Raw genomic sequence first — 22,973 nt, 5'->3', positions numbered from 1 at the left:
TTCATAATTAACTAATGTGTGACCACCAACATCTATGAGAGTCTAAGACTATGACATAAGTTGCAACTTGCAAGTAAATATAAAACATGTATGGATGTATGGAATCATGGATAATTAAATTATTTATGCTTATTAGTTATTGCTTCATATACAAAATGTAAAAAATTGTAAATAGCTCATTATAACTAATACTAATATATAACTATACTAAATCACTAAGTTTATAACTAATACTAATATATAAGCATACTAATAGTATAATATTAATACTATTATAATGTCTAATATATTATATAGCTATATTAAATCACTAAGTTTATAACTAATACGAATATATAACTATAGTCTAATATTAAATATAGTTATACTAATATATAAGTTTATAACTAATACTAATATTAATCACTATAACTAATCACTATAGTCTATTAAAAATTTAAATGTATTATAAATATATATAAATTATAATTATCAATTTTTCAAACCATAAATTTTTTTTTAATTATCATTTAAAAAAAATAATCACATTTGATAATTTGTTATTAATACTTGTTAATATTCTATAAATTAACAATATTTTATATATATCTTCATCTAACCTATCACTATTAACAATATAAAATTTTAAATATGTTATTAACACTTGTTAATATTCTATGAATTAACTAATATATAATATCAATTAGTTAATTATATAGTAATTATATAAATTAATAATGTAATTTTCATTTAATTTATTATCATTGACCATATAAAATATTTTTTTTTATTGAGTTTGTTACATAATTCACATTAATAAGTCACTTAATTTAATTTAGTATTTTAAATAATTTTTTTTATTAATTGATTTAAAAAAAAAAAAAAGACCGGACCGAATGGACCGACCGGACCGTCCGGTCCGGTCCCTACGAGGTGTTCGGTCCGGTCCGGTGATGGACCGAAAATATTCGGTCCGTCACCGGACCGGACCGACCGGTTTACACCCCTAATCTTCTCCCCGCAGAGGTTTAGAAGCTTGTTCAGCACCCTCTGAGTCTTGAGGTCCTCTTCCAGAACCTCTTACTCTCGGGAAACCAGATTGGCAAGCTCCTTGGCGGCCTAAGAGGTTTAACAGCAATCCATCTCGTTAAAAGAAAAACGAATGGATAATAATGATTAAAAAGAAGAAGAAGAAGAAGAAAAAAAAACAAGGGAGGACCGCGCGGAAGAGCACTCACGTGGGCGAAGAGTGGCTTGAACTTCTGAAAGTACGACTCGAAAAATGCTGTCCGGGTCTTGACATGGCCCACCCCGGAGCCCAACGAAGCCTTTGGCTCGAAGGAAGAAGGGGGCTGGCGGGTACCAGAGGCAGGGCGATCTCGCTCGGGGGGGAAACCTCTATGAAAGGATCTTGCGAAGGGACTGAACCCTCACCCAATGCTTCACCCGCACAGAAGGGGCTGACACTTGGGGAGGAATCATCCTCCACCACCACTAGGTCGGCGTCTTGTGGCGAAGTAGGGGGCACATCATCTGGAACTTAGGGCTCCTAGGTAAAACAAACAGCCAGACGCAAAGAGAGGTGACAAACGAGAAATAAACGGAATAAACAGTTAATAAATAGCAAAAAAAAAAGAAAAGGAAAGACCAGTACCGGTGTGACCTCTTTTGGAAGGAGAGATGGATTCGAAGCTGTCGAAGGGCCTGGCTCGGCAGGCAGATCCGATACCTAAACATGCACTGGGATGTCGGAGTGGCTCGGGGCTGCGATTCCCTAAGAACTTGGTCCTTCAACCTCTAATATGGGAATTGTCCCGTCAGGGTTTTGCCCCATGAACTCGGGGAATATGGGCTCCCACAAGGGCAAAACTCCTTCCTCTGGAAGAGGAACGGTAGGGACCGAGGATTCTCCAGAGTGGGCCAAATCCATGTGCCCGGGAGCAGGGGCTGGAGGATACGGCGGATCGCCCGTGAAGGACGCGTCAAACTCAGCAAGCATCTCCCCAAAGGAGGATGGCCGCTCGCTTTGGGGCTGCTCCTCCACGAGGAGAGTCTCCTCAAAGGAGACAAAGGTTTCCGATGCCTGTGCCGGCCCCCAAGGTTCAGGGCCCTCGAAGGCCGTGGCAAATAGAGAGGCAACAGCGAATCCGACGTCTTCTTCTTCTATAGGGTCTGGACGGGAAGAGCAAGCATGATTATCAACAATTCAAGCAAGAAAAATGTGTGCAAACGTGTAAACCTATGATAACTTACCTCTAGAAGGACTAACTTCCGAGACGGGTCGGCTAGCCCTCTCCCAGATCCTAACCAAGCCGCTTTTGCGAGCAGCCCGACTAGACTCTCCCTTGGATTCCACTAGTCGAGAAGTCTTCCCCTTCCGCTGGGCAGCTGTGGGTTTGGAAGGAAGGGGTAGAGCAACGAGAGGTTCTTCGACAAGAATAGACCAAGGAGAGGTGGGAGCCCCCTGCTCGGTACGCTGTCGTTTAGGGGGTTCCGCTTTGGGAGGGAAAGGAGCGGGACATTTGTCCCCAGTCGGGGAAAGCGGACTCGATGGGAAGTCCCTGCCCAGCATGTGGTTATGGGGGTGAGATGACAAGGAAACGACGAATATAGTCGTCGTTCAGAAGCGCATCCGTCTCGGACAAGTCAGAATGGGCTGAAACTCAAGACACGACGGAAGCAACTCGGAGCTCCTCCCTCTCCAATAGGGTAATGGCCAGCAATTTGGTGGTTGGGACCTTGCCCCACACCGACCGAACAGGGAATTCCCCGTACTCACTTTCCCCCTCGGGATGCTCCCAACCGATGCCCCTTACGAAGAAGAACCACCGATGCCACTCCTTTATCGAAAAGTATCACCTCTCCAAAGATGCGAAACGTCTTTCGGCGGTATAGGACTAGAAGCTGCAACAGTTCCCATCCAGTCGAGTGATTCGGTAGACACTCAGAAATTCACGAGCGGTTAGGTCAAGGTAATCTTCCGAATTGGACAGAACGAGATGAAAGGCCACACAACTAGCCAAGAGCAAAGGCCAGGCGTTGGGGTTAAGTTGTACGGGGGCGAGTTTCAGGTAGTCCATAACGTCGCAGACAAGACGATAGAACGGGAGACGAAACCCGATAGAGAACATGTAGGGGTAGAGTGCGACTGCCGGCGCCAGACCTTGGCGATCTACCATAGTGACGCAAGACGACGGAACCTCAACCGAAGTTCCGTCGAGGAGGGGAAACTCCCTACAAAAAGTGTGAAGCTTTGTCTTGGTCATGGACGAAACCTATCGATGTCCTGCGAAGTAGTTGAAGCGAGATTCATCGACAGCCTGTTTAATCATGGTGGAAGGCGCATAATAGAAATCGAAAGGGCAGTCGAGAATGCGAGACAAAGGTATCAGAGGAGGAGGAAAGTGATCGGCGGAGCATAAATATAAAAGAGAAGCGGTGTCATAAAACAGCTTTTGAGATAAAGGGACGTTGTAGAACACGAAAAGGCACCTCGATAACAGAAAGACGGCGCAGCACTACCACTGCGTGCGTATAAAAAAGAAGGTGAATGAACCGACGGCAGGGTAAAAAGAAATGAATTATTTTGAATTTTCAGCCCACAAGTGTGCTTAAAATTCACAGGGTACTGTGATGGGGGAAAAATCATTAGTTTCGGCCCACGACAGCATGAAGTATTAAATGCAGGAGTTGGGCCACCAATAGGGCCCTGCCCAATCACAGGAGCCCGAGCTGATAAAGTAAAGTCCAGTTTGGAACTGGGATAAACAGATTGGGTCGAGGCAAGAGATCCTGAGGGAGGTTAGAGAGAAAGGGAGAAAACTGTGGCATGCCTCGCCAGACGAAAAGGGGGCACGGGACAGAGGTCGCGTCGCATTTAATGCAGTCTAGAGCAGAGGCCACATCGCATTTAAAACGACCTAGAGTAAAGGCCACATCGCATTAAATGTGGCCCAGAGCAGAGACCCCGTCGCATTAAATGCAACCCATGGTGCAAGGTGTGCGGCATTGAATGCGACCCTGGGCCATCGCTGCTCGGCAAGAGAATGACGCTAAGGCTGCTCAGCAATGGAATACGAAGGACAAGTCAACCATCCGACCCAAAACACCATCGCAGGAAAATCCAACACGGTAAATATAAATAAGGGTCAACCCAACAACAAGTAAAATAATAATATATTATCGTCTTGATTCATGTTCATATCTGGTCTTCTCACTGGTTTAATATATTGAACTAAAGTATCGGAGGACTAACGGACCAGGAGGTCCATTCTCTCTGTTTTGGCTATGCAGGATCACGCTTAAATACCAAAGATGAGAAGTTGCCCAAGCCTGCGAAACACGACATCAACAAGTATGTTCTTAAACTTTCCTCGTCCCATCATGTCAAAAGTCAAAAATTAAAAGTCAGTAGTTGGTGATGATCACCACTCGATGAGAAGCTACTCTTTATGTGTATATATATTTGTGGGACCTGTTTGAGCAAGAAGTAGATTCCTAGGTCTTTCAGGATTAGGAGTTTGAGGAGTTCTACTTGTAGATGACGATGGCGTGGAGTGAAGGGTAATTCCCGGGTGTGACTGCTCGGACGGGTAGTAGAGTTTGCCTCTGACTGTAACTGTGACTGTGACCACAAAACCCAGACCCGTTCTGACCCACCCACTTGTTTCCAATGGATTTGGGCCTCGACCACCTCAAGCCCATAACTAGTTTCGTTTTTACCTAAATAAAATTTTTCGAAAAAATAAAGAAAAGACGGCTACTGTCAAATAAAATAATTGAAATTCAAATGATATTTAATAAACGGACAAACATAGTATTCATAAGCTTCTTTTGTGGGGATATGCTGTTCATAAATCACCTCTTAATTACTGACCATTCCCAATATACTTTTTTTTGTTGCATTACAATATATATTCTCTCTTTTTTGGGCAAAACAATGAGGCTAATGTTTTTTTTTTTTTTTTTTAAAAAAAATACCTCCTTGTATTCATTAACATCTTGTATCATATACAATGAGGCTAATGTTGATTAATCACAATTCATTAATATTTTTATGACCCCCATGTATAATTAATTAGGCTATGATCGTAGAATAACATCAATGTGAAACCCACTACCTAGCTCTAAATTAAGGGCTAGTTTTGGTAGTGGATATTTCACTACTATTCATTATTTTATTATTATTTTTTACTTATTTTTTATTATTATTCACTACAATTTAATATTTTATTATTACTTTTTTACTATTATTCACAAAATATCTGAAATCACCTCACTGCCTAAACGTGACTTAAGCCACTCAAACTCATGTAAAAAGTATGAGTTTTATTTGTTATCGGCATAATATTATATCATGATCTCTTCATATGATGTTAACTAAGGGAAGATGTCTTTTTTTGAGAATGTCTGGACGGCATGTTTCCCATGGTCATGTGTTTCATGGGCGTGATATGAAACTAGGTGCTGGCACATACAAACTGATTACGTGGTAGTTCACAACTTAACATGAGTGCAAACTATGTAGCTTGTGCACATGCTCTCTCTGTTGAACTTGATAGGAGGCATTCTCGTTACAAGTCTTTCACCATGAGTCATCTTCCACTAGTCTGGTTGATAATTTCTAACATGATCACCTAAGATCATTTCAATCTGAATCCAACACAATTTAACATATTAGAATTGGATCATCTAATATATAATTGAATTAAATGAGTAAGGTTATGAATATTAACTCATATACATCAATCCAGATCATCACATGACGATCCAAATTTTCAATCTTATTTTTCAACAATACTATATATATATATATATATATATATTTATATACTAATTAATTATATAATTGAAATTTTATTGAAATTTAATAAAAAGTAATAATTTCTTCTTTTCAATTAATGTAGAATCTTATACATCACTTCTCTTTATTCTTATAATAAGGGATATCACAATAAATCTTGAACAAAAATTACTTTTCATTTATTTTTGTGCAACTTAAAAAATTTAGCTAAAGCCGAGCCAACTACTAATGCTTTAAAGTAGCATGCCAATAAGATGTATGTGAACAGGAAAATGGCGGCGCCATTTGACCAAAATTGAAGCCGCCATTATGTTAACCGCGTTGGTCATTAGAGGTGTGTTTGTTTGTTGGATCTAATGATTTAAAAATGGAACGTATGAACTTTACCTTCGATTTTTTTTTTTTTTTGAAACTATTACCTTCGAATTTTAAAGATAGAGACATCGAATCAAAAGGAAATATAATCCTTAAAACATGAATCTATCTTCAGTGTTCTCAATTCCCTAATTGCTATAATTTAATAGAAAATACTATAGGCATAAATGGATTATACAAAATTAATCTAACGTAACTTGATGTGATTTATCAGATTATAAAATTATTTTTATTATAAAGTACATTTAACAGATCTAACAGTTATCGTTAAATATAGTGTATATGGCCTAATAAGATTATTGAATACTCTAGTCACAAATAAATTACATAAAAATAATCTCACAAATTGACTTGGCTTGATATGATTTGTCAAATTATAAATTTAGATTTAATGTAAAGTAGATATCTAACGGATTAAATAAAATCATATTAATTTATAAAATTATTTTTATATAATTTTATTTATAGATGTAGCAATATCTTATTGAAAACAAGTTAAAAGCCGACTATGTAAGAGTGCCCCTGATTTCTTTCGCTACTTTTTATTGGGTTTGGGATGGCAGAATCCAGGTTGGAAGGCCCCAAGTAATTTTGGATCAAAGGATGAGACCAGAAAGACGTGCTTTGAGCAAAAATGAGGCCCAATTAAACTGCATAATGGGCTGCAGTTGCAACCCCAATAACTACTAATTTCCTGATCTGTAGTTATTGGTGATGGGCTAAAATGAGTGATGGCAGGATCAACAACCCTTAAGTCCATGGGCTAAAAGAAATTTGATGCCGGATGGCCGAAAGAAAAGATCTTTGATACAATAGAGGTATTTTATAGCAATGTATCAAGTAGGTAAATATAAAATCTATATGAAAAAAAATTAAATTTTTAATACTTCTCTCATTCTTTTTTAAAAGAAATGTCAGCACTTGCATAGCTTATGATTATATCTAGTATTACTCATCTTTTTAACATTCTGTAAATCAAAATTTTTTCAAATAGTAAAGTTTCAATAAATTTGGATTCTTTAAACTTCTTGATTGACATTTTAAGATCTAGAACAATTAAGAGAAAGATAGACTCATAAATTAAGAGTGTCATAACATTTCTTAAATATTTAACACTATTAAAGCAATTCACTTAGACTATAAATATTATAGATTCTACTGATATTTCATTTCACCTTTACTTTTAAGTTGTTTTTGTTTTTGATGATCAATTCTGCTAGGGACAACCGACGCGCAAAACTGTGGAGTAATCGAAGCCATGTCAGTCAATATATTAAAAAAAACAATTCTGCTAGGGACAACCGATGCGGGAAACCATGGGGTAATCGAAGCCACGTTAGCCAATATATTAAAAGAAAAATCGTCAGATTCCAGCAATTTGCTCCCATCACCTTCTCATGTTCTCTTTCTCCATCAAAAGCTCCAGAACACAATGTTTAACCAGAGTTCAATGAGAATGAGGGCGAGGCAACTTTTAAAATTGCATCACCTTATAAAATCTCTCCCCATTGTGTTCTGCAATTTTGCTCCCATCACCTTTTCATTTTCTCTTCCTCGTTCTGAAGCCTTTAAAAAGTCTAGAAGAAAAAAAATGGTTTGGAAGAAAAACTGCAATTTTGCTCCTATCATGGAAGAAATTTAGATTCCTTGGGAGAAAAATCTCTAACACCCATTCTCTCTGGAATAGCTCCCTCTGTATCATGTTAGAAGAGCATCTGTGAACTTCTACACAATTTTTATAAGCACAAAGTGTTTTGGGTATACTGTAAAAATAAGAACAAAAAATGCAAGAAAAGCATAAACGAGAGAATATAGGCGATGAAAAGCTGGGGTCTTCCATTCTTCAGCCTTTCGTAACTTGTCGGCGTTGTCTGTTGCCGGGGTGAAGCTTCTCGGACGATGGCGTGGCTGGATCCGACGGAAGTCGGACTACTCGATGCCGACGTCGACCTGATCCGTGAAGATCATTCCGTTGCAGCACCCCAGCACATCGCCGTCATCTTTATGTTCTACTTCATATCCGATTGCAGTTTTCTCCAAATGGACGTTGAAGATGCAGAGCATGACCATGGTCCAGTGGATCGAGCTCTTCCTCCCTGCTACCACTGGAACTTGCAAATGAGAAAAAAGGGAAGATGGGAGAAGATAGAAACGCCGTTGTTTCTATTTGGCCACGTGGTACGTGGTTTCCCAGCGGTTCCCCTCGTCAGTTGTAAATAGACTCTCTCTTCGATTAAATAAACCAAAAATTTCAGCTTTAAATCTTCCGTCGTTGATCATGGTAGTTGCCAAATTTTGCATTGTGTTGAAATATCATACATACATACATACATATATATATATATACATGCACACTAGTGAACGGCCCTGGTGCGTTAGCTTTAGGGTGCACCTAACATAATGATTTAAATAAATAAAAAAAATAAAAAAATAAATAATTTATTTGTCTGGAAAAAGAAAATAAAATGTTAAAGAAAGACAAAAAATCAAGATTAAAAAAAATAAATCTATACTTCAGCAAAGTATGAGCATTGGTCTGTATTCATATTGGATTATCTATTTACTCTCTATATAATAATAAAATATTATTAATATAATAATTTTTTAATTTTAATTTTTATCACATTTTATAGTTCTACTAATTCAAATATTAATAATAATTATATTCTAATCAAATTAATAATAAAAATATTAATATTAATAATAATTATATTCTAATTAAATTAATAATTAATATTATATATTGAGTGTTTTAAGTGTTTTATTAGTTAAATTTACTTAAAGTTGAATTTTACAATGAGAATGTTCTAAAACGTTTTTATTCTAAAGAGTAAAGTCATTTTAAATTTTTTATTTAAAAAATATTGAAAAAAAAAAGGAAAACGAGTATAATGTCAAAACAAAAATGATATGAAAAAAAGACATGTCAATTCATGTGCGCCACGGGGCTATTAAGGATTTTTTGGTAAAACATCTCTTTCATTAAATTCTACAAGAGAGCTATACGTCAAATGGTCAAGAGTCTTAAGGACATTTTAATAAAACAAGACCCTTCATTAAATTTTACAAGGGAGCTACACGTCAAATGATCAAGAATTTTAAGCGTCTTTTAGTAAAACAGGACTTAACGGAAAAATAATAAAAATTATTATTGACAGTTAAATAGTCACTTATAATAGTATATATATATATATATATATATAACACGCACTAGAAAGTTAAAACCGCACGATCATCTCCCATGGTTTGATGTATTTGTTCATTAAAAAGGAATTATATGGACGTAGCCGTTGAGGAATCAGAAGGTAAGAAAGACCAGAGCACATAAGATCATCAAATCGTGAATTAAATTACTTAAACATTATTCACTATCAAGATATAATGATTAATATTACTATCTATATCTTGGGTTGCAATAAAGTCATTTGAGCAGAGAATACAGCTTTTGAACAAAATCGTCAGTGTAGGACTTCTCAAGCCCTTCGCTCAACAAGAACTCTCTCCATTTTGCATGGTTGGCTCTCACCTCCTTCCCCACCGTACTATCATCATCCATTACAGCCCTCACTGCCTGGCGCACACCCTCCCTTGTAAACAGGCCGTCTTCTTCACCCTTTTCAACCTCAACTCCGACTTTTAAATCCCCGCTCATCAGCCTTGCATTGATGATTTGATCCCCAGCGTGTGGCAGAAACACTAACTGGCACTCACTCACCATGGCTTCTGATAAGGAACCTGACCCGCAATGCGTCACGAAGCACCCCACAGAAGGGTGCCTCAGAATCAACTGCTGCTGAATCCAACCCCCATGAACAACCCCTCTTCCATTTACCCTCTCTTCAAACCCTTTCGGCAACGCAGACTCAATCGTTTCATCCCCCATTGGTGGTTTCAAGGCAGCGAGAAATGGCATACCCGATTGTTCTATACCCAAAACCAGTTCATGAAACTGATCCTTCTTTAAAATGCATTCGCTTCCAAATGCACAGAATATCACGGTTTTGGCATGGAAACCATCCAGCCACTTTGCCCATTTCTCTTGTAATGATGAGGTTGGTGGTTCAGGCACTATAGGCCCTGCAAGAATCACAGGTTTTCTAAACTGTCCTTCAATATATTCAAAGTACGGCCCTTCCATCTCCCTACAACTTCTAAGACTAAGCGCGTCACAATCTCTGCAAGAGAACATGAGGCGTTCCAAGAAAGATATACGATGGCCATATTCTTTCATAGTTGCGAACGTTAGTTCTCGGGCCTCATGGGCGCGAAGCTTGATCGAAGAAGATGGGAAACTTGGCGGAGGTGCCTTAAGATCAGCCTCTGTTAAAGGTTTTTCATCAAGTTTTCTTTCTGGGCTCAACAAATAACCAACGGATGCTGGACTAATAGTGCAATGATGTATAGCCTTGATGCCCAGTCGGTGTGCCAACGCTGGTACCCAGTGAGTGAAATCATAAAATATGAAATGGGGTTGGAGGTCACGAAGAGAGGCTTCAATTGTGGGTTCAGTAAGATCCATGGCAGTCATGAGGAGGGAATGCAATGAGAAAGGAACATCTGCGGTTGTTTCGGTACTGGGCGGAAGGCCATCCACCTGTGGAACGGTAATTGGGATGAACGAAATGAGGTCTTTATGCAGATTGAAAGGCTCGAGCTTTGGTTGAGTTTTGGTTGGGAGGAAGAAAGAGATTCTGTGGCCTCTCTCAGCAAGTTTGTTGGAGCAGTGGAGGAATGCGGTTAGGTGGCCCATGGCAAACCACGGGTACATGACTATATGAAGGTTTTTGTCGCTCATAGTCATATTTGCTGCAAAATTAGCTAATTAATTAGTGCAAGTTAACGAGTCACGGAGGTAGCCTACTACGAAGAGGGAGATCTAGCACTTACATACCTGCAATTTTAAATCACGAAGAATGTTGTTACAAAGGAGATTTTAGGCTCCCATCAAAATGAAAAGATAAATCAAATCTAAGCAACCACACGTCAACAAAGACTCCAAAGAGTTGGATCGGTACTACTTACTGTCTTGCAACAATTTAAATAGATAGAGAAGAAGACCAACCTTAGATATATAGGGGTGGCCGGCTGCCAGACAAGTGCATCTGAAAGAGAGAATACGGAATTAGTCAAAAAGGGATATGTTCAGCATGCACGAGAGATCCAGATCTGAAAATCATAAATTTATAACTGTAAAACAATGAAGATCAGATTGATTTCTTGGCATGATCTTGTAGTGGTCCTATTCTTCGGGTTGTGATGGTTTGCTACTTTTGATGGCCTTCCGCTGCCCTCCTACTCTTGTGTGAAGCCTCCGTCTAATTCGATTCACAGGATTTGACATGTAACATGTCACGTCAAGGATTGCTTGCCTTTTCTATTTCTAATTGCATTTCTATCAAACTATACATCTTTAAATTTATAAAACAAATTATTTTAAATTTTCATTTAATTATTATCTAAACACAAAAATTAATACAACTTTCACCAACTCGAAAGGAAAATACTCTTCCAACATTATATTTAAACTTCCCAAAGCTACCTACCCATTTATTTTTACAAATTCCAATACATCACTTATTTACTTAATTGTCATAGAAGTTAGCTCCCTTTGCCACTCGCTGCAAGTTCGCAAGCATGTCACTCATGTTATTATTCTTCTACTCGTAACGTAATGATCACGAGACGGGCTGTAAAAACCAGACATTGAGTACCCAATAAAAAACATAAGAATCAGAAGGAGAATTTGAGTGATTGTATCCTCATAAGGCCCCAATAGAGCGGGTAAGGCCCAAGAAGAGGCCAAGCCCAAAGTCATTATTCTCCTAAGTCCTACCCGTTATTAAGAATCTTGAGCTGCGAGTGGCGAGAAAGCTAAGGGAAGATGAAGCAAAAACATGCAAATATGGGCATACGATATAAATTTGTAGTTAAGCCAGTCATTTTCTAGTTTTGAGTTAAACGATTGCATCAGGACAAATTATCTTCCCGACCCACAAAAGGAGAAAAAGGACAGTAACAACTAGCAAGTCAGAAATTCAAGATAAACGCATCGGAATAAGACTAGTAAACAATGTGACAGTAGCATTCTAAGCCATGACTACATTAATGAACAAGAAATTGTATAATGGGAATGCCAACCCCAGCTGTCCGATAGTAGACTTCCATCGATTCCTTCAAATCTCAGGCCTGGCGATGCTGATGCCGGAGAGAACTTGGGCATAAACAGCTCTTGGTGCTAGAAAATTCACACAAGTTTTCCTGTGGCCATTAATCTAACATGTAAATTTCCAGTATATTGGTGTTGAACCCATATAAGGCGGCAACGACAAGCTGGAGGCAGTAGTCTTCATATACAACTACCAGGCAATGCATCATCTGAATGGCCTGGCCAAAGCAAAGCAGGCATCCGGGTTAACTGACACCAGCAATTCTAACACAACTAATTCATTGGGATGATGCACCTTGAGACCAGGTTCCACAAAACCTACACGACACAAGCCCAAAAATGACGAGCTATATTAACTCAGCAGCAGCTTCAGACACAATGACTTAACAGATTTTTTTTCTGTTTGTAAAAGATAAAACGCAATTTGGACCTACCGGGAGAAAGTTTTTTACCCCCATACAACTCCTTTGCTAGGGGATTAGCAGCCCAGTGATTAATAGCTACCCTGCTCAATGGTTGAAACCCAATAATCTTCCCATCAATTGACAAAACCACCTACATTTCAACAAAAATAAAAAAGAACAAATTAACAGTGATATACCATCAACACAAAACAAGATAATGAAGAGGATACAGATACTCTGGAGCAACGTTGAAGCCAGGCCCCCGAGTTTTGAAAATTATTCAATGGTATTAAAAAAATCCACCCAAGAATACATATATTGTCATCCCCTCTGGTCCCCCCAGATCAAACCTATTTAAGTCACAAATGCTACATCAAAGTTCAAAGAACTATATCTGCCATACCAATCATGATATCATTAGGTGACAAGATTTTCAGCAGGTCCCAGGCATCGCTTGCGCTTTGCTTGGTGCAAGAAGGAAAGCAGTCCATTAAATCAGATTAATATCACAGCCAGCTAGACCAATAAACCAGTCTAGAGGAATCCATGGGATTTGCACATTTCCCTCAATGTCCTTAATTTTCTTCTCTGTTCTCAGCATTTGCAAATGATTTATACAGACTAAAAACAGCAATTATGTATTCTTCCAGTATCCTCACCCAGGGAACAGAAAGATGTTATGCGTGAGGATGCTGGGATCAGAAAATTGTGTAGGCTTACGCTTCTCCTGCATTGTATTATTACTTCTGTGACACTGAGTGCAAGAAATAAAGCAAAGATAAATACGAACAGTTTGTGTTTACCTGATAACTAGCAATATACTGTGCAGAAATTTTCATTTCAGCATCAATTTTCTCTAAAGCAGCAGCTGAAATGCCTTCACCAATGGAATCAGCTTCACTGACCATCCTCAGGTAGGGTGGTAGTTCCCCAGTCCAGGCACCAATGCTTGTTTCTGTCAATATATCCCCGGGCCAACCATAAGCATCCGTCATCTTTTTGACAATTGAGACGCAAAATGCTTCCAACTATCCAAATGAAGTTTACAATTAAACTTTTTGAGGAGAATCAAAATTATAATTCAGGGTATAACAAGAAAGAAAAATGTGAATCTTTAATAACAGCACTAAAGCACATGTTACATATGTAGATATAATTCCCAAAGTCATTAGTAATAGGGGTGCAGTATGTACAAACATGATTTAACAAAGCGCACTACCAAGTCCTCAACTGAATAGCGATTTTATGTCATTTCTATGGATCCATCAAGCATTTGTCAACCCATACCAACAATAAAGTTCATTACAAATGATAGAATATTAATAATCAGCAGATGTGGCTTCGGCTTTCCTTGGGTTATTGCAAATTGTAATTAGAGTCAGTCTACCAGAAGTGTGGGACTTGAGCACCACCTATGATGGATTGGCTTGACGAGGACTTCAGTAATTTAAGGGAGATAAATTGTAATACCTAGGATTGAGAGTAGGAAGGTGATAATTGAGAACCTACATTGCTTGGGAGGGACAAACTCTTGCCCTTTATAATGATTCTAATGGCTCCAATTATAATCATGACAAGTCATTTTATAGAGTATAGGCCCATATGTGGCCTAGGCTTTTCTTGGGTTGTTACATAGGCACAATAATTGCTATATATTCAGTGCAGTTTCAAGATAACTGTTAACCGAGCTCCCTGCTTCTCATTCTTCTAGAGCCTCACATGCTAATTTCTTATAAACTCCCACGTGCTGTTACAAGTTGACGCCAAAATAACTTTTTTTTTAAGTAAAATAACTAAACTAGTTAACAGACAAAATTTCCTCAGTGTAAACTATATTTAATTGATTAAAAGATACAATGTTCGAAATGCATAAATACCTCTGTAGCATCCAGAGACATGTTTAGTGCATGGTCAACTTCAGATGATGGAAGAGATCCATCTTCTACACGGTAAGTTCCTCCTTTGCGTAGATAAGGCAAACCAAGTTGACCAAGAGCACTGATTATAACCAGAAAAACTCCAGTTGCAAGACTAAAAGACAGCAGTTTGAAAAAAGAAGAGCTCCTCTGCAAGTCAAGGAACCAATTATCCCATGTCAATGAACAAAACTAGACTGAATTAAACAAATACTCATTTCAACTGAATTAAATGGCAGAGATCAAGCACAGCTTTTCTGTAACAAGATACCACGAATTACCCCCAGGCCCGACTAGTTGGGAATTAGGATAAAGGTTTTGCTGAAATGAGTCAGTACCAAGTTCCCAATGAATGATACTGACAAGGAGTCATTTGGTTACAGACAAAAAGTATTAGTAAAAAAGACAGAACTACTAAGAGATTGCAATTTAACTGTAGTATAAGCTCAAGTAAAGATTCTCCATATCTATCAGGATGTCCCAAATAGGTACCACTCCTTGGATGTTCCAAACCAAACATATAAAAAACAATTGTTTTTTCCATAAATAACATATCATGAACAATTGTTAAACAAATGATTCATGAAAAAGTTAAGATGTAAATCTTCTTGAACTTTAAGCAACTTTTTTTTTTATTTGCACCGGGTGTCTAGGAACAAGCCCTTGACAAGGAGTTTCCCACAAGTACACCTCAGGTAATTCAATGGGAAAATCCCCCAATTCGATGACCCCTAGAGATTGTTTGCACATAGTGGGATTTGAACCTTGGACCTAAAGGGAGCATACCACCAAGACCAATTGAACTTTAAGCAAAATCACCAAGTATTCATTTCATGTCAATTTTCAAACATGTCACTTCTTCTGATTGATTCTTAAATTTTAAAATTTTCAGAACCCCAACTACCTTAGTTTTGGACTTCAGTAAGATAACTTTCTCATTAAAGAAGGACAAGAAAACCCTTGCTCATAGTGGCCAGCAAGCCACGTAAAGCCAAGGCTCCAAGTGTTATATCAACCAAGAGCCAATGTGGAAAGGAAAATTGATCAAATACCTTTTTGTTGGACAAGTTTGCAAAACTTGCAACCACGCCACATGATAGCTGTTTATTGGGCAGTGAGTAAACATCTTCATAGTACATATCTAAAGTTTCAGCCAATCCAACCTGCAAAGTTTATAAGCTAGGATCAAAACTGAAAAATAATCAATGCTATAAAAAAAAACTCAATCAAATATGGTTCCACTGACTGCTGATAAAACAATTTTAATAAAACTAACCCTTGTAAATGTTTATTACAAATTTGGCTTCATCCCTCTGCCCCAACTCCCCTGGGACTGTACTTTTTTTTAGGGTGCGAGTGTGATGGGGAGGGCTTTAAATCACGTACATTGAAAATAAATTTTGAATTAAGTAATAGTGAAAAAAAAGGCAGGAGACCTCAAATGGTACATGGACAATTCAACATATATAAAATTCCTAGATCTGCACAATAGGAATGAAGCACTATGCAAATCCTAAAACCCAAACAGTTAATAAATGAATGGCATACCATTTGGGAGTGGGTAAGAAGCACTTCCCACTGACTCTGTTCACAATTTTTCCAGCCCTTGAAATCAATAGTGTTGAGTCTATCAGCGTCAATTTGTAGCTTATAAGCAGGGATACACTCACTTGTCCAAGCACTGAACTCAGGACCGCCAATATTTTCCAATTCCACGTGTCCTGATGGCATCCACCAATAGTGCTTTGATTCTGTTTCCTTGGGCTTAAGGTTACTCTTCGTTGAATTAAACTTTTCCAGCAGAATCTTGGCATTTTCAATTATCTCATCCTCAAATAATTTGTATATGATGACTGAAGAATTTTTTGATGCAACCCTTCTGGGCTTTCGAAACCAACGGAAGAAATTACTTGAAGTATTGCCCAATATGTTATCAAGGAAATGCCTTTCATTGCTTTGAAGAGCAGAAATGCAAAAGGCTTCTGCAAGTACAGAGATAACTCTTTCATCTGATGAGGTGAGGCTAAAAGATTCAAGGACCTGCTGATACGAAAGGCATAAGAGAACTGAACCTATCAGTATCATATGGCACCTGCAGGACAGACATATTTATATGGTATTACAATCTATGAATTTGCGATGCAGATGCCAAAACATACGAGTAATAAGGAAGGATTACAAACCTCTCTTGGGTTTTCAAGATCCTTCATATTTCTTTCTGAGCCAGGACTAAAAACCACCAGTTCAAAGTTGTAAATCTGCTGCAAAACTACTTGCCTAAATGTCATGGCCAGTATGTTTCTTGATGTAGTGCTTTCGAGCATATCTTTGGAGATAGACCTTCTAAGCTTTTTGGCTTTTTCTTTAACTCTCCTAGCTGGCAAAAACTGATGAATAAAATGGAAAAATAGGTTTAGAGAACTTTTCAATAAACAATTTCAAACGATATTGTAACAACCCAAGGGAAAGGCCAAGCCACGTGGCCTGTACTCTAAAAAGACTAGTCAATGATACAATTAGAACTCCATTGGAACCAATATATAGAGCAATAACTTATCGTTTCCAAGCAATATGGAATCTCATACACCACATACTCTTATCACTTATCATTCAATATGGGGTATCAAAATCTCCCCCCTTACGTTCCCAACATCCTCGTCGAGCCAGTCTGTCGTAGGTGGCACGACTCAAGTCTCACATTTCTGATTAGGATAGGATATGATACTATTTGTAACACCCCAATAGAAGGCCCAAGCCATGTGGCCTATACTCCAAAAGGACTAGTCAACGATACAATTAGAATCTCATTGGAACATTACAACGAGCAAGAACTTCTTATTCCCAAGCAATGTAGGATCTCATACACCACCTAACTTTATCACTTATCAGAATGGGGTATCATAATAATATCTCGTTGCATTAATGCCTACTTTTTTGTTTGATTGGCACCAGGTGTCCAGGAACAGCGTCCTGACTAATCCCAGGGGTGCACAAGCCCTCGGCAAGGAGTTATTGCACTGTGCCTTTCCTTACCTCTAAAAATTGAAAGCTGGAGTTTTTTAAGGTCGCCAAGTATGCAGCAGAACTTAGAACTTAAGCAATAACCAATCAACAAGAAGACGTACTCAAACCAAAAAACAAAATTCCCATTTCGGTAGGACATATTGGCAGTTTCTCATACAACCCAAAATTCCCTAATGAGAGATACAGTCATGAACTAACTATTCTAGCGCCGCTTTTAACTTTATTACAGCTCTAATCATGTTGTTGGTAGTCGGGTAATTTTTAATATTAAAAAAACAGCAAATTGTATGTCATCTAAAAATTAGGACGTATATAAAGCCCCCACCCCTACAAACCCTGCCTTGGTTGGAAGGAAACAACGTAATGGTCTTTATTCTCTCGTTGTATGCACTGCAAGCCTGTCCCATAAAAGTTTTAACAGATAGTATGACTTAGATGGATAACCTGCACAAGCGGAGCTCAATTACACGCATTAAGAACTATACTTCTTTATGATCCTATATTATTCAAAATTCTTAAGAGCATCAAATTTTGGGCAAGCTCAAAGAGTACTCGGTAATATCACTATGATATGACAGGAAGTAATAAGATTCACTATCTGAGGATAATCCGATTGAAATATAGAGAAGCTCAAAAGGCATGGAAATTGAACGGACCAGCCGGGTAGAGACGGTGCTGCGCTTGTCCGAAGGGCCAGGAAATACGGTCTCGACGACCATAGCAGGCACCCCGGAATCGATGTGCTCGGCAGCAGCTTCACCGCCGTCTGCGGCAGCCGCCGTCAAGGCCTGCTCGAGGTCGACGGATCCGACGAGAGTCAGCCGAGCCAAGTTGTTCTCGTAGGTTCTCACGCACGGGAGTGTCTTCTCGTCGGACTCCACGACGGCTTGGAGGACTTCTTGCTCGGTGGCTGGGAGGGACTTGGGAGAAGAGCAAGAGAGTACAGGGAGGGCATTTCCGGGGGTTTTGAGGGGTAGTGTGGTAACAAAATTCAGGGGCTTTGGAAAGAGAGTGCGAGGGCGAACGGGAACCAAAGGATTGAGATGAGAGAGTGATTGAAGGACTGGCATTGGTTGTTTTCTAGGGTTTTGAGGTCTGGGTTGGAAGGGGTTTAGGATTAGGGGTTATGCAGCGAGAAGATGGGGATATTGAGGGAGTCCCTCGGAAGTTGAAACAACATGACCAATTTCTATGTACGTCGCCGTTTTTAGGTTTCGCTGCCCTATTCTTTAAATTTTGATTAATATGTAAGGATGATATTGGTTAGGTCTGATCCAATCTTAGATGATTTTATAGACTGAACCGAACCTATACAATCCAGGGATTTTTCACCCTAAACCAGATCGAGTATATGTAGGACCGATCCAGGATCGATCCATTTGGTATGGACATGTCCCAAATAGGTTATTCAGCCATCTAAATCTGTTTTTTTTTTTTTTCCAATTTCAATTATTTTGGATCCATTTCAAATTTTATATATTTTTTAGCTAAAAATATTAAAAAAAAACTTGATCTTGAAAAATATAATTATAAAATAAAATAATAAATTTATAATATGATTAATAAATCATTGTATTAGCCTATAAGCCTATTAGGCATATATAGTTATAACTTATAGTGATATTAATACTATACTATTATACATACATTATATTATAATCCTATAACTCTTATGATATATTAATATATATTAATACTATATATTATATTCTTATAGATTATAGTGTTACTGTTATTACTATATATAGACTTATAATGTGTGTGTATATATATTATAATGATATAGTGATACTAATACTATATATTATATAATAATACATTGATATAAATTATTACTAATACTATTATTACTATATACTATATTAATAATTTAATAGTGATATTAATACTATATAATAATATATAGTCATAGTCTCATAGACTCATAGTGATATTAATAATTTAATACTATATATAAATAGTAGACTTATAGACTTATAGTGATTTAGTTATAATTTATAATTATAGTTATAGATTATAATGATTTAGCTTAGTCATAATTATATTGACGATGTTAATTATTACTCTATTACTAGCTTAAAATATGTTAATGCATAATGAGCCGTTGAATTTGAGCCATATACAACTTTTAACATTTTGTATATGATGTAATAAGCATAAATAATTTAATTATCCATACATATTACATTCATAATTGAGAAAAATACATACTTAACATACTATTATAAATAAACATAAAATATTTAATTATACATATATTATTATTTATACTATAACTCTTAATACTTAATAGTATTAGTAATACATTAAAAAATATATTAATTCATTGATACTAAATAGGATCGAATTGGCCGGTCCGGTCGATTTTTTCGATCCGGACCGCCCGATACTCACCCAGACTAATATGTAACTTTATAATAATAAAATGTTATTTTTTTTTGTAATTAATTTTTATTTTTTAATTACTTGTTTATTTTATTTTCATAATCTTTAATAATCTCCAACAATCATATTTATTTTCATTTTCACAATCCAATAATATATAATATAGTAATCTCATATGTATATAGATGGTAAAATCTCATATGTAAATAAAAATCTCATATGTAAATAAAAACTTTATATCTATAATATAATAATCTCAAAAAATACTTAGACTTGCTATAATTATTTTTATATTTGAAAAGAAGAATGAATTTACATTAGTTTATATTTTCGATGAAAATAATTTAGCTAATTCAATGTAAAGTAAATATAGATGATATTTGCTAAATTTAAAGATAAAAAAATTTTAGCTAATACAATGCGAATGCTCTTAGATGAATGAAAAATTTATTATGTATAGACGATGTCGTTTCAATGCCGTGCCGTGTACGTCTGTGACAACGCTTTACTCCCGCGTCTGTAAATATCTGTCAACCTGGAAAGATTTGTTTTATTTTATGTATTTATTTTACTTTTTTGACTAGAAATATCAAATACTCCATCATCAATCTTGCAGATTTTTGGGGACTCTCTACCTACGTGAAGTTATTTCTGCTTGCGAATAAGCCTTCCAAACAGTTCGGTACGCTTCTGTATTGGTCATTATGGTCTCGATTAGCTTTATATCTATCTTTTTGTTTGATTGTAGGGAAAAGTGGCATGTTGCGGGTGTTTTTCCCCTTTCGGTTTGGTTGAAACGTATGATTTGATTTCTTGGTTGTTTTCTTTTCTTTGCGTTTATCAGGAAACAACCTATGTATGTTTTTACTATGTAATTGACGGGGAGCTGATTTTTTTTGGTGGGTTTGGCTTAGGTCCAGTTCCTGTTGGACCTGGGATTTTGTTTGTTCGCGTTAGTAGTTGTGATGGTCTTGTTATCATCTCTTGTGAGTTTTTCATCGTTCTGAAAAAAGAATTTTAAAAAGTACGTTGTTTTCCTGTTGCTTGCGGGTAAAATTTATTCAGTGTTGAATTTTGTTTTTGTTTGAAGGATTTCGATGCTGCTGAAGTGTGAAAAGTTGTTTCGAGTATTTATGCTGTTGTTCTTTCAAATATATTAGAATTGAATGCAACTGTTTTTTCTTTTCCTTTTTTAATTTTTTATGTTGATAATGGGCTGGCTTGCTTATAATAATGACAGTGATTTTCGAACAAGGATTTTGAGGTATGGGGAAGAGGAAATCCAGATCAAAGCCACCACCTAAGAAGCGGATGGACAAGCTTGACACCGTCTTTAGCTGTCCTTTCTGCAACCATGGAACCTGCGTTGAATGCCACATGTAAGTGTACATGTAATTTTCATGTATAATCTCTGAATATCTTATGAATTTCATGTATAATATGTGAATATCTTATGAAACCGATGACAAAATTTGAGAGGCTCTTAGACGGCCCAACTATCTCATTCTGTCTCCTGGATATGTTGGACATCAAGACTGTTGACAACAAATTATCTCTCTAATTTGAATTTTTGACAACATGTTCCTGTATCACAGAGTTGTGTAGATCTAGTGAAAGTTGCTCATGTAACCCTGATTGTGTTGTGGAAGGACATGTGAATGAACATTTTTTTAAGGTTTATACCATATTTTAAGGTTGCAGATTCCACAGTTTTGTTCTTACTTATGGAATGTATCTCGTTTCAGTGATATGAAGAACTTGATTGGGGAAGCCTCCTGCAGAATATGTCAAGAGAGCTTCAGTACCAACGTCACAGGTGATTTGGAAAGCCATTTTTTTCTGAGTAAGATAATTTATTAATGAGAAAAAATGGCACCATCCAGGTTCACAGGAGATATCCTGTAATACTTGGTTTAATATGAGAGGGTGGTAAATGAGATTCCGCATTAGAAATTCTTACCTTTTCTAATCGTTTCAAGCGGCTAAGATGTGACTTGAGTTTTCTTTAGGTCGTTACAAACCAACCCCAAGACAGAAGTATGGTACTTGAGTTGTGCAATTTACAATGGAATAACCTGGCGAGAATGCTGTCATTTTAGTGGAAGAGACTGTAATACCCCAGGTATAGTATAAGAGGGTGATGAATGGGAATATCTGTTTGATGAATATCATCAAGATGTTATGCTGACTTATAATATCATAAATTTATTAGAGGTTGTGGTGGAAATATGAAGCTAAAATGTCAATTTGATCACTAGAGATTATAACTGAATTGATTCTCACGGTTTGTCTCGTCTTTTTGCAGCTTTGACCGAGCCCATTGACATGTAAGTGCAATCTCTCTCTCTCTCTCTCTCTCTCTCGCCCTCGCTCTCTCTCTGACATTGAAGATGTGAATGTAGATATAGTGAATGGATTGACGAATGTGAACGGGTTAACAACCTTGAAGACGACGGTGCTTAGGATGAAGGCCGGATGCCTTTGAACACTAGTTCCAGTGCTGGAGTATCTATTAATAACCGAGCCAGGGACCATCATAGTTTTAATACTCTTGACACATGGTATCTAATTCCGTGTTAGTGTGAGAGAATAATTTGTAAGCATTTCAAGGTAACCACATTAGGAATGTGTCCTACGTAGTTGATCCTAATATCAAATGCCCCCATGCATTGTGCTGTAATACTTAAGATTTATGTGCTGATATATTGTATTGTATGATAAATGTGTTGCTTAGATTTTTGTTCTCGTCTTTGGTTTTTCTGTGATAAGAGCGGGCCCTCGACAATGCTTGTTGGGTCTTTTTCTATGTACAGCATTTTACCTCCAGTTATGTTAAAGCTTCAGCGAAGGATAGTGATACACTAACAATTTTGTTTTATTTAATTTCAGTTCATTTTATTATTCATCAATGCAATTATGTC

General features: G+C 37.2%; 3 protein-coding genes across 7 annotated transcripts; 1 reads left to right on the top strand and 2 right to left on the bottom strand.

Annotated features, from left to right (window-relative positions):
* Window positions 1-9,475: 9,475 nt before the first annotated feature.
* On the bottom strand, window positions 9,476-11,411 carry LOC109004406 (cyanidin 3-O-galactoside 2''-O-xylosyltransferase FGGT1). Of its 3 annotated transcripts, XM_035688194.1 has the most exons (3): window positions 11,346-11,390; window positions 11,220-11,259; window positions 9,489-11,048 (listed from the first exon to the last, which is right to left on the bottom strand). In XM_035688194.1, the coding sequence occupies exon 3, from the start codon at window positions 10,956-10,958 to the stop codon at window positions 9,579-9,581; it is 1,380 nt and encodes a 459-aa protein (XP_035544087.1). In that variant the 5' UTR covers window positions 10,959-11,048; window positions 11,220-11,259; window positions 11,346-11,390; the 3' UTR covers window positions 9,489-9,578. The 3 variants fall into 3 exon arrangements, with proteins under 3 accessions (XP_018838487.1, XP_035544087.1, XP_035544088.1); XM_018982942.2 differs by lacking the exons at window positions 11,220-11,259; window positions 11,346-11,390 and adding an exon at window positions 11,049-11,208 and having other exon boundaries at window positions 9,476-10,963; XM_035688195.1 differs by having other exon boundaries at window positions 9,489-10,963; window positions 11,220-11,411.
* A 649-nt stretch (window positions 11,412-12,060) lies between these two features.
* LOC109004405 lies at window positions 12,061-18,898 on the bottom strand. 2 transcript variants are annotated; one of them, XM_018982938.2, is made up of 8 exons: window positions 18,324-18,898; window positions 16,827-17,030; window positions 16,192-16,686; window positions 15,696-15,806; window positions 14,605-14,793; window positions 13,531-13,755; window positions 12,758-12,878; window positions 12,061-12,641 (listed from the first exon to the last, which is right to left on the bottom strand). In XM_018982938.2, the coding sequence occupies exons 1-8, from the start codon at window positions 18,735-18,737 to the stop codon at window positions 12,529-12,531; spliced, it is 1,872 nt and encodes a 623-aa protein (XP_018838483.2). In that variant the 5' UTR covers window positions 18,738-18,898; the 3' UTR covers window positions 12,061-12,528. The 2 variants fall into 2 exon arrangements, with proteins under 2 accessions (XP_018838483.2, XP_018838484.2); XM_018982939.2 differs by having other exon boundaries at window positions 16,192-16,683; window positions 18,324-18,897.
* A 1,706-nt stretch (window positions 18,899-20,604) lies between these two features.
* Window positions 20,605-22,912, top strand: LOC109004404 (transcription elongation factor 1 homolog). Of its 2 annotated transcripts, XR_004801107.1 has the most exons (6): window positions 20,605-20,734; window positions 21,293-21,431; window positions 21,798-21,868; window positions 22,062-22,174; window positions 22,358-22,379; window positions 22,455-22,912. XR_004801107.1 is itself a non-coding variant. In XM_018982936.2 (5 exons), exons 2-5 carry the CDS (start codon window positions 21,319-21,321, stop codon window positions 22,513-22,515), a joined length of 267 nt encoding a protein of 88 aa, XP_018838481.1. In that variant the 5' UTR covers window positions 20,621-20,734; window positions 21,293-21,318; the 3' UTR covers window positions 22,516-22,912. The 2 variants fall into 2 exon arrangements, 1 of the variants encoding a protein (XP_018838481.1); XM_018982936.2 differs by lacking the exon at window positions 22,062-22,174 and having other exon boundaries at window positions 20,621-20,734.
* Window positions 22,913-22,973: the final 61 nt, after the last annotated feature.

Source organism: Juglans regia, chromosome 3 (genome assembly GCF_001411555.2).
Source record: "Juglans regia cultivar Chandler chromosome 3, Walnut 2.0, whole genome shotgun sequence".
NCBI lineage: Eukaryota > Viridiplantae > Streptophyta > Magnoliopsida > Fagales > Juglandaceae > Juglans > Juglans regia.
The sequence above is the reverse complement of the archived record's forward strand: the minus strand, read 5'-3'. Positions and strand labels throughout refer to the sequence as shown.

What these genes read in the sequence shown, in the direction of transcription:
- LOC109004406 (XM_035688195.1), bottom strand. Translation starts at nt 10,958, where the DNA reads ATGACTATGAGCGACAAAAACCTTCATATAGTCATGTACCCGTGGTTT.
- LOC109004405 (XM_018982938.2), bottom strand. Translation starts at nt 18,737, where the DNA reads ATGCCAGTCCTTCAATCACTCTCTCATCTCAATCCTTTGGTTCCCGTT. An exon ending in GCACCGTCTCTACCCGGCTG is followed by an intron (nt 17,031 to 18,323) that starts GTCCGTTCAATT and finishes TTTATTCATCAG; the next exon opens with TTTTTGCCAGCTAGGAGAGT. An exon ending in CAAACTTGTCCAACAAAAAG is followed by an intron (nt 14,794 to 15,695) that starts GTATTTGATCAA and finishes CTTGACTTGCAG; the next exon opens with AGGAGCTCTTCTTTTTTCAA.
- LOC109004404 (XM_018982936.2), top strand. Translation starts at nt 21,319, where the DNA reads ATGGGGAAGAGGAAATCCAGATCAAAGCCACCACCTAAGAAGCGGATG. An exon ending in ACCTGCGTTGAATGCCACAT is followed by an intron (nt 21,432 to 21,797) that starts GTAAGTGTACAT and finishes ATCTCGTTTCAG; the next exon opens with TGATATGAAGAACTTGATTG. An exon ending in CTTCAGTACCAACGTCACAG is followed by an intron (nt 21,869 to 22,357) that starts GTGATTTGGAAA and finishes GTCTTTTTGCAG; the next exon opens with CTTTGACCGAGCCCATTGAC.